The 10,302-nt window shown below is 41.4% G+C and overlaps 1 protein-coding gene across 1 annotated transcript; it reads left to right on the plus strand.

Annotated features, from left to right (window-relative positions):
* Positions 1 to 5,594: 5,594 nt before the first annotated feature.
* Positions 5,595 to 9,909, plus strand: c14h16orf87 (chromosome 14 C16orf87 homolog). The gene is made up of 4 exons (XM_056608556.1): positions 5,595 to 6,030; positions 8,297 to 8,396; positions 8,811 to 8,990; positions 9,732 to 9,909. Exons 1-4 carry the CDS (start codon positions 5,965 to 5,967, stop codon positions 9,848 to 9,850), a joined length of 465 nt encoding a protein of 154 aa, XP_056464531.1. The 5' UTR covers positions 5,595 to 5,964; the 3' UTR covers positions 9,851 to 9,909.
* Positions 9,910 to 10,302: the final 393 nt, after the last annotated feature.

Here is a 10,302-nt window from a genome sequence, read left to right on the forward strand (position 1 = left end):
TCGTCCATCCTATGGGATTCTATACCCCTGTATGAAATTTATAATATTAGCTAATGTTAATTCTGTTTCCACAACCACACATAAGATTGCACGAGTTCAACACACTTGATTAATTGACTTCATCATTGTTGTTTTGCAGGTATAACAAATCAAAAGCTTTACAAGTAAGCCGCCGACATAGCTCCTGGGTACAGCATCTGGTCTAGAGTAAGGGAAGAGAGCTGGCACATTGGTGGCTGGGAAACCAAAATAGCTTATTGATCCAGCAGCCATGTTGGTTAGTTGGGTGGGGAAACCTTCTGGAATATTTGGGGAAACCATGGCAACTCAAAGGACATGCATTATTAATGCTACATGAATGGGGAAATTGAAAGAACTACTCAAACATTATCCTGGTTGCCAAAGATTGTAGAACGTTTACCCACCTAAGTTACCAATATGGCAGCTAATTGACAGGTCGATCGCTGAATAGTTTATATATAGTAAAACAAACAAACTTTCATGCCCGTGGTTTCGTGCCCACTATTTAATACAAAGATATTCAGAATGACACAGACAGCCCTCCACCATCACACATGCCATTTAGGACGGGAACCAAAAATCCCAACACAGAAAGACATTGTCAATTGGATCTTTTAAAAAATCTGTGTATATATATATATGTATCAGTGCAGACACAAAGATATGATTAGATGTTCCAAATTGATCTCGGGTATGCTTGTTATCATTTATATAATTAATTGACAAGTTCATGGTGTAATATATATCATTAATCTGAAACAAAGTCCATAAAAGTACAGCTATCCGAGCGTATATAATACGTGGCAAGAACAGTGCACGGCGTCTTTTTACAGAGTCCTTCAGAAAGGCACAATGGTTGTCACTGCAGCTCCTTTGCAGGCGGCTGATCATCAATAGATGGGACGGGACTCGTCACCCTTGTAAACAAGAAAATTGAGGAGAAAGTTGTTCTTGCTGTGTCCTTCTATCCTTTCTGATTGTAACAGTTGATGAGACACTGATATAATTGCCCACAGTTTTGTAACATTGTGTTTAATGGGCAAGCACCCTCTAGCAGTTGGTAGCAGATGTGACGAGAGGGGCGTGACGCAATCATTGCTTTATCAGGGAGTTAGGAATTGAGAGTGGAAAAGGAATTAACCAGGCACATTTTTGGTGTCTCCTGATTCCTTTTGATGATTTTCGTCGTTTTAAAAACATGACAACAAAGGCCGTGTCTCTGAAATTACTTCTGTTCTGCAGTCTGGAGCTCCAGACAGCAGCACAATTTGCACTCCAAAGAATTACCACGGACAAGAAAGTATGAGGTGTCTGATCGCGAACACAGCTGCAAGGGCTGCGAGTTTTCTCGAGCATCCTTCGGAGCAAGACTAATATGCGGCATGGAAAACGTACCTCATAGAGACTTGCGAAATTAGTCTGAATGCACCCATCAGCTTTTTTCTCTGCACGGCCTTGAGCTGATGGACAGCATGCTAGCTTTCCTGGGAAATCTCAAGCTGGTTACCTTGTCACTTAACTGTTACTGCCACGGCGACCAACGCAGGTACAAGCAGCTCTGGCTAACATGATTACACAGGATTACCGGGCTCTGGGCAGAGCGGAGTTAATTTATTTTCCGCCGTCAGCAACGCTACATGGTCGTTCTTGATCTCGCCTCTATCAACGTATTGATGACTCGGGAAATAATGGTTGTCACTGCCACCGCATCAGCTCAATCACAGCCACCCACAGGCCTTTGATATTACTACGCAAAATAGCCGCAAAGCTGTTCTGATTTTGGGCCTGCTAACATGCTCTAGACTTCTGATGTCCCCTTCGCTGAATTTCCGGACCTCACAGTGCCGCCCTTCTCATCTACTGCTATCAAGCATGGACTAGAAGATCACATCTTGAAAAATCGCCCACCTGTCGACAAAATCCCCAAGCTCGTCATCTCGACCGAGTAAAACTCCACGTTGCAAAGCAAAGGTTCAACAACACCATGGAGCACCTTGGCATCATTGACCTGATCTTCAATGTGTCTCCCCTCCATCGACTTCCTATAGGACACCTCATCACAAAGGAGGGGGCAGTGCCACTGCTGTCAAAGCTGGAGGCCATGATGGTCTTCAACTAAGGCATCAACTCACGGTGAAGGACAAGTTTTGGGAATGGTGAACTTTTTCTCATCACTTTGTTCCTAGAGCAGCTCAGCTCATGTGGCTTTTTTACGCTGCACGCCGTTGACTGGAAAACAGAGCGAGACAGAGCATTCATGGACACTTTGGCTGACCTAGCACATCCGTTTACGTATTCACCGATGGCTATTGCCACAGATGCTTCGGACTATGCAATCGCCATAACAAAGCTCCACTGACACATTTCTCGCTGCATCAAGCGCCTTTTTTTCAGAGCACTCCACCTTGTTTGTGTGGCAGCTCAATGTACCTCTTGTTGAAAATGCCAGATATTTTCTGTAAGGCGCTGTTGTCATCATAGGCTACGCGGCTATTCAGGTAACCAATCAATATAAGATGGTGCGGGACTTTTACACAAGAAAATTGAGGAGAAAGATGCTCTTATCGTCTCCCTCGCTCTAGAACATTATGACAAATATCGATAATAAAAAGAGTGTGCATTTAACAGAGTTACAAATAACCGGTTAGACATGAAGTTGTCATAATGTTTCTATGACAACATAGCATAAGATGACCAGTTTTCTGAAAGAGAAAATGCGGAACTTTGTGGTTTGGCAGTCCATAATGTATTACAAAATTGGGGAATATTTCTATATTGTATTGTATTGTAAAGTCTATTGTTTATATTAGGCCATGCCGGCTTATGGTATAAAGTCAATAGCTAGACTGCTGCTTATCGAAATCACGTCAGAGCCACTCAGCATGAGACTTAATTACCAACCATCTCAGAAGTAATATTCATGAAAAAACTAGAACCGTTGCCATTTATAAACGTATTCATATTTATTATTGGATCCTGTTTGAAAAACGGATACATTAACCGCCGACAGCTCCAGCCAGGGAACGCGAAACGGCGACTGTCCCCGGAAACCGATCACTCTGCACCCGGGCGCAGCATTTATTCTCTGACCGCACCAGCGCTTCAACCCTCGGCTCCCCCACCCAGCACCCTGCCAGCGCTTCAACCCTCCGCTCCCCCCAGCACCATGCCAGCACTTCAACCCTACCCCCCCCCCCCTCCAACCCCCGCACCATGCCAGCGCCTTTCTGACAGAAAAAAAAGACATGTTTGCACGGCTCCTGGGCCCTGACAAGGTAGAAAATTAACCGTAGTGAAGTTAGTTTGTTGATGGATATTCGACAGATATTCGCATATTTATTTCGGGTTCATCAGCGGTTCATGCTGCCGTGCTTTCAGTCAGTCTTGGCGGACAACCATCAGCGATTCCTGCCGTGCTATCAGTCAGTCTCGGCGTACCACCAAGGGACACCCACTTGCCCCTGACTGCTTGCTTTTCATATGGGGACAGTCAATAAATTACTCCATTAATTTCCTATTGTTGCATTTTCTCGAAGAAACTTGTCCAATCCCGGGTTGCTTTAAACTCACTTCATTTATTATAAGTCGTCGGCATGTTTCGGCATGGTAACTGAAGCTATACGGAGGGAATTGTAGCTAAAGAGTGGAACACGTGTGAGAGATAATAACTCTGGCTACTACGGGACATGGGCAAAGGCCCATGTCCCCTCGCGGGTGTCGCTGCAAATCTCTGATCTATGGGCCACGGGCAGAGGCCCGTGACCCTGCGCGCGTGTAGTTATTAATCTCTGGTCTCTTCACACTGGGCGCACAGGTAAGAGACCGCCAAGTGGGCGTGGCCTAGTGGGCGTAGCCGGGGTGACGTAATGACTTCGGCTTCTTCGTATATATAAAAGTGCTGCTATCTGTGGCTGGAGCAGCCTCCAATAAGGTATTGCTCCCCTTGTGGCTATGTATAGTATTTACGGTTTATATGTTTGGTCCTGCTTCATTTTGGTCTATGTGTGGGTAGCTTAGATTCTTAAAATACGTAACACTATTGAAAATAGCTTTTTACTCCGTAGCTTCCATTGTATGGGACCCAAACTCACCAAACCAATGCAGAGCTGGTCTACTAATTAGACACACCCAAGGATAATAGAATATGTTTCACCTACAAATGTATTTGATTTTTTAAAGTTCCCATTAATTTCCTATGGAAAATAGCTTTCTGCTAGAGCTTTCTTGGTATGGCACAAAAACACATAAAACCAGTGCAGAACTGTTCAGTGGTACTTATTAGACACACCAAAGGATCATATATTTTTTTGCACCTACAATTTTATTCGATTTTTTAAAGAATCGTATTAATTTCCTAAGGAAAATAGCTTTTTGCTCAACAGCTTCCATGGTATGGGATGGGACCCAAACACCTCAAACCAATGCAGAACTGTTCTATAGGTGGTACTAATTACTTTAGCCATACCCATGGATAAAATAATTTGTTGCACTAACTGTAATATCCTCTATTCTCTTAAAAGAAGGGACAGACAGCTGTATAACATTTAGGTTGGCTTTTACTGAACACTAGTCAGGGCAGTACAATGAACATGACATGTCTACTACCACGTTGTACTACCAGGTGCTTCAACTTACATGGTATTTAAATAACTATGCTGCCACCTAGGGGACAGAACGGAGTTAACATCCCCCAAATACATTCCAGTGAACACAAACTTAATATACATCAACAAATTTTCCTGAGCTAACATATATATACCCAGATGCCATAAACTCTTATTTATCCATGATACTGAACTAAAAGTAGACTGAAAATTATAAAAGTAGACTATCAATTGGAGGGGTTAGGGTTAGGGTAAGCATTAGAACTTTACCACTAGGTGGTACTAATTAGACACAACCAGGATAATCGAATATGTTGCAAAGAATCCCATTCATTTCCTATGGCAAATAGCTTTTTGCTCAATAGCTTCCATGGTATGGTACAAAAACACCCCAAACCAATTCAGAACTGTTCTACTAGGTGATTCTAATTAGACACACCCAAGGATAATATAATATGTACATTACAATAATACAATTTAGATTTTTTGAAAGAATCCCATGGGAGGGGATTGTTTAAAATAATGACATAAAACTATGTTTCTTATTAGTACCACCTAGTATTCCCATACCATGGAACTAAGCTATTGAGCAAAAAGCCATTTTCCATAGGAAATGAATGGAGTTATTTATTGACGGTCCCTATGTGAAAAGCAATTTGTCAGGAGCAAGTGGGTGTCCCTTGGTTGTCCGCCGTGACTGACTGAAAGCACGGCAGGAAACTCTGATGTACCCGAAATGAATATGCGAATATCTGTCGAATATCCATCAACAAACTAACTTCCCCACGGTGTCCTATTCTATGTATTTTAGAGCGAACAATCACATGTAATTATTACGGACCGCCTATACCAGAAACATTAACTCAGCTCGTTGTACGTGGGATATCATTCCGTTTTCAATTATAAACATTAATTTCCTAAAATATTTAACATTACGTCCTTTTAGGTATTCCATAAACTACGGGTAACTCTATGGTACATACAGTACACAACCCTCAGTCAACGATGGCTGCGCCAGCACGACCGCGCATGCCTGAAGGAATGCTGAAAACATTAGCTTTTCGGGACGACGACAGACCCAACACAGCAGTCATTCTTGTTTACCCGTTGTTAACAAAGTAATACTAGTTGAGCGTGAGTGAACGAATGCTTTTGCGGTCGTTGTGTGGGTCTGTGTGTGAGCGAGGCGATGTCCATTTGCGCGTGTGTTTGTGTGGCTAGCTGAATGCAGTTTCCTCTATTTTTCGGTAGACTTGTAGTCTGTGCATCGGATAGCAAATCGCAAGTTCCCACCGCGCTACTACTGGACTTTTAAGCTTTCTTGACACGGAGTCCAACTATGTCGGCGAATAAAACAAAGAAAGTAAAAATGGCTACTAAATCATGCCCGGATTGTGACCAACAGGTAAGCTCTGACGTTATTGATAAAATGCCTGCATTATTTGTTTTTAGATATTGGTCTTCCAGATGATGTGTGTGTAGCAGGGTATGGTTACACCATAACATGTTACAAATCCATTATTGAACATAGCATTTCTTGCAGTAGGCCAAGCTTTAAAACGACGGTGCAGGTAGGCTACCTAATTATACCATATATTAGGGGTTAGTTCAACTCTGCAAGCTACCACGTATTAGTGATTAAAAAAAAAAAAAATAGGTCATACCTCCCAATACGACAGACGGGTTAGGCCTACTTTCTTTTTCGGTGTGCGTTTTAATGCGTTGTCTTGCTGTTCGTTTGTCGAATATTTATTTATACAATGGTTATTAAGGGGATGAGATGACATCTGGCCAACATATTAGACAGTCTCTATTGATTAAAATGTATATCTGATCGACCTTGATGGTCATACAATTATCAACGTGTTAAGAAGTCATGACGTTGATTGGTAAGTGGGTTAAATTCATGTGCCAGGCCCAAGCCTGGCACATACCATTAATAGATAACCATATAAGGGGATGAGGGAAGTGGCTGAACTACTTTTAAATAATCATGTTATATATATTTCATCAGTTGGCTGTCATAACCAATCGACGCCCCTGTGGGCAATATACTAAAACGTCAGTCCAAGTCTGAATGTAGGCTCATAATATAGTTGGTGCTGCATGTGTCAATAAAGTGTGCCGATTTGTACAATGTATAACTGTATGGCTTCTTATTTCGTTTATTTTTGTGCAAATGTCATAGCTAAGAAATTTTCCATAAAAATAATTTCATAAATTCCCCCCCAAAACATTAGTAATCAAAACATAACCATACCATCTGCTATAAATTGAAAAATGTTCTGTTACACACATGCGGAAGGAGGATTGTTTTAATTTATATTATTCAGATCAGAAGACACATTAGGCATTACATAGATAACTATTCAACCGTTTTGATATCATTGGAGAAAGTTAACCATTATCTCTCGAACCTTATCTTCATAGAACAGATACGATTTAGAATTGCCCTATGTAAATAGAGTGCTGTTTTGTCTGTGCCGGTAATGTACCAGCTTGTACCAAACATTGGAAGCAAGCTGGTCAGTAACTTGAGCCAGCTCTAATCGCTCACCCAGTTAAGACACCAATATGAGACCCAAAACCCTGTGAGATTCCAACACACGGGAGGGACGATGGTCAGTTCATTGACCTCAGCTGGGAAAGGACAACTCTTGTACCTTTTGCACAAGAGAGAAAAAATGCTAAGTAAAGAAGTACTCATTGCAGCTTCCAGCATATGCACAAAGGTCCCCTCTCTGTCATGTCAGGCTCTGTCAGGCTCCACAATCCTTTTTTAGACGGGGATAGTTAGCCTAACGGCTGACCCAAATGTGCCTGGATATTCGAGACGTTTTAAAAGTCTTCCTTGCTGATGCTTCGCTGGGGCATGACGTCTTCATTCACTGCCTACTGCAGAGTATGAGCCACGCACTGCTAAGAGAGACAGGATCCAGACGTCTCTTGCACAAGTACATGGTTTATTTTAGTTTTCGACCAGCGACTGGGCAGCCAAGCTCAACATGGACATTTTGCTGACACCTAAGTAAAACTGACGGACTATGCGCCATTTAAAAATCATGAACGTGGTTTGAATCTGTGTAGTAGATTCATCGAGAAAAAAAGAGTACCAGGAATTGTATAATGTGGGTTGAAGTACCTCAATAAACATTGGATTCCCTGGTCGTCACCTAGGATGGATGGTTATCATGCCATTACCTGGATCATCTTTCTGATTATGTCCTTTAACCTGTTACTGTTGTGTGATGCATACAATGCAGAGAGGGATTCTGTGACATTGGGCTGGCTCACTGCAGCTTTGCTAGCAGCTAGTTCAGGATGTTGAGGTATAAGTGGTCTGATGCACATGGTGAATTACATTTTATGGCCCGAAAGTTTTAGCAGAATTTGCTTCCCGGCCTGGTGGTGAGATTAGTATTTTAGTCATGATAATTTGAAAACTGCATCACCAACTAACAGATACTTGTTGTTACAAAAAGCTACACATTTTCCCAGTAGTTTACTGAAGTGTGAATTTATCACACTGGGGTTAGGCCTTCTCAATATCTATTGTCAATGTCAACCCTGTTTTATTGAGTCAGCAGCCTTAGTTTTAGAAAGTTATAGGCTCTAATCATGTTCCAGCGTCCAATTTAATGATCAATCCTTCTCATGTTTGTTCTTTCTAGATTCCAGTTGCGTGCAAGTCTTGCACGTGTGGCTTTATATTTATTAGCCGGAAGCTGCTCAGTGCAAAGCCAAATGATCGTCCATCTTCAGCAATAGCAGGTAGTCTCTTTTTTTTTATTCCAAAAAATTAAACATCTCCACATACCTCAAATCTCCCCACTCAGGATTTTATGTGCATGAAGTTAATTAACCCTTAGCAGGGATTAACTTTATGATCCAGGGATTAAGTGCTAAGGAATTTCAAGTACTTACCGAACTTAATCAGTTCAATTATTTCTATTGTATTTCTCTTGTCTCAAGATCGTTTCAAAGCATACTGTTACGTCTTCTGTGTCCAGTTATTGATTGTTTGGTGGAGAAGTTTCCATTTCCTTTTTCTAACCACTGGTTTTTGCAATGTAATGTCTCTTTTTCAATCATGAAATAAATAACATTCAATACGTGTTGCAAAATACAATTATTTTTTATTTGTAATGCTTAGTTATATTCATCATTGCTGCATTAACTCTTCAGAAAAGTTGGACCCAAAACGGAGAAGAACGGAGCGCATCCGTCGAGATCACATCGACTCCCCCATGGTGAACGATTTGGAGAACAGGAGACACTCCCGCTCCAACAGCCAGTCAGACCCCATCCGCAGGGGGCGTGGAAGACCCAAGACGGTCGGCCTCAAAAAACCCGAAGAAGAGAAAGGTAACATTGTTTTATTGATTTGAAGGTGGTGCAATGCGATGATACATGGCTTGTGTTCTGACTAGGGATGGATATTTGCCCACAAAATAAACATTGAACTTATTGTCTGTTGAGGTGTTTCAAGATCAACTATATTGAATGGGGCTGCACCGATTAGATCAGACAGCAAAAGATCATTATTGGCCGATAAATGCTAAATGGATGATTGGTGCTGCTGATCCTCTTGTCAAATGAGAGCTGATCAGGCAATGTAAAATAATTGAGTTTGATATAAATAATGGCAAATTTCATGCTCAAACTCACCTCAATCTTAGGTGCAATTTACCACCATGCATAGTCCAGTACTGAAAATAAGACCACACATTGCCATCTTCTGGTAGATGCTTTTATTTAGTGTGGAGGCTATATTTCTTTACAGGCTTTCACTATTTCCTACACAAGGCACTCTCCCTCGTTGCAATTAGATGTGGGGGGTCTATGAATGGTTGATTGACATTCCCTGGTAACCCAAGACTGCGAGTAACATGTTACGCATTGAATAGCATGCATTTAACGGAAATAAACCAATTTGATTCCATCTTAACATATTATCCTGCGTTTTAAAGCATATGCATTTTAGTAGAGATTTGGACCGTCATTTCAAATTTGGTTACTGTTTTCATTGCTTCCTTCAGTCCTGATTGTGATTTAGTATGGTAATGCTGCATTACATTTTTTTTCTTTTCAATTTTTTATCTACAGAAAAACAGGAGAAGGAAGTGGACATCTATGCAAATCTCTCAGACGAGAAGGCTTTTGTGTTCTCGGTGGCGTTGGCTGAAATCAACCGCAAGATCCTGGGTCAGAGGCTGATATTATAGACGCCACTGCAATATACAGAGCACTTTGAATAAGTAACCTGTAAAACATTGAGAGGAGAGACGGGACAACCAAAGACTATGGGAAATGGCAGCTCCAGAAATCTGACTCGCATCGGCGTGCATCAGGTGGATTGATGACATGGATGAAGCCTGCAGTGGAAGTACTCTGTCCTTCTACATGTACTGTTATGTGTCCGGCCTTCATGGGTTAGAAATCCTGAAATTGTCACCTGAAAGACGGCATAATCATTATATATAAGTGCTTCTCTGTGAATATCTTTGCTGAAGCAACAGTTAAAACATAGTTTTGCCTTAATTGATTAATTAAGTCCATGTTAATTGAGAAACCTTTATGGACACTTCATTATAAAAGTGAGCCGTCTAAAGATTTTTAGGGAAATAAAGATGTGGGATGTTGTTGAGAATTATTTTTAATGTTCTGTTCATATGTT

This window comes from Gadus chalcogrammus, chromosome 14, assembly GCF_026213295.1.
Source record: "Gadus chalcogrammus isolate NIFS_2021 chromosome 14, NIFS_Gcha_1.0, whole genome shotgun sequence".
Taxonomy (NCBI): domain Eukaryota; kingdom Metazoa; phylum Chordata; class Actinopteri; order Gadiformes; family Gadidae; genus Gadus; species Gadus chalcogrammus.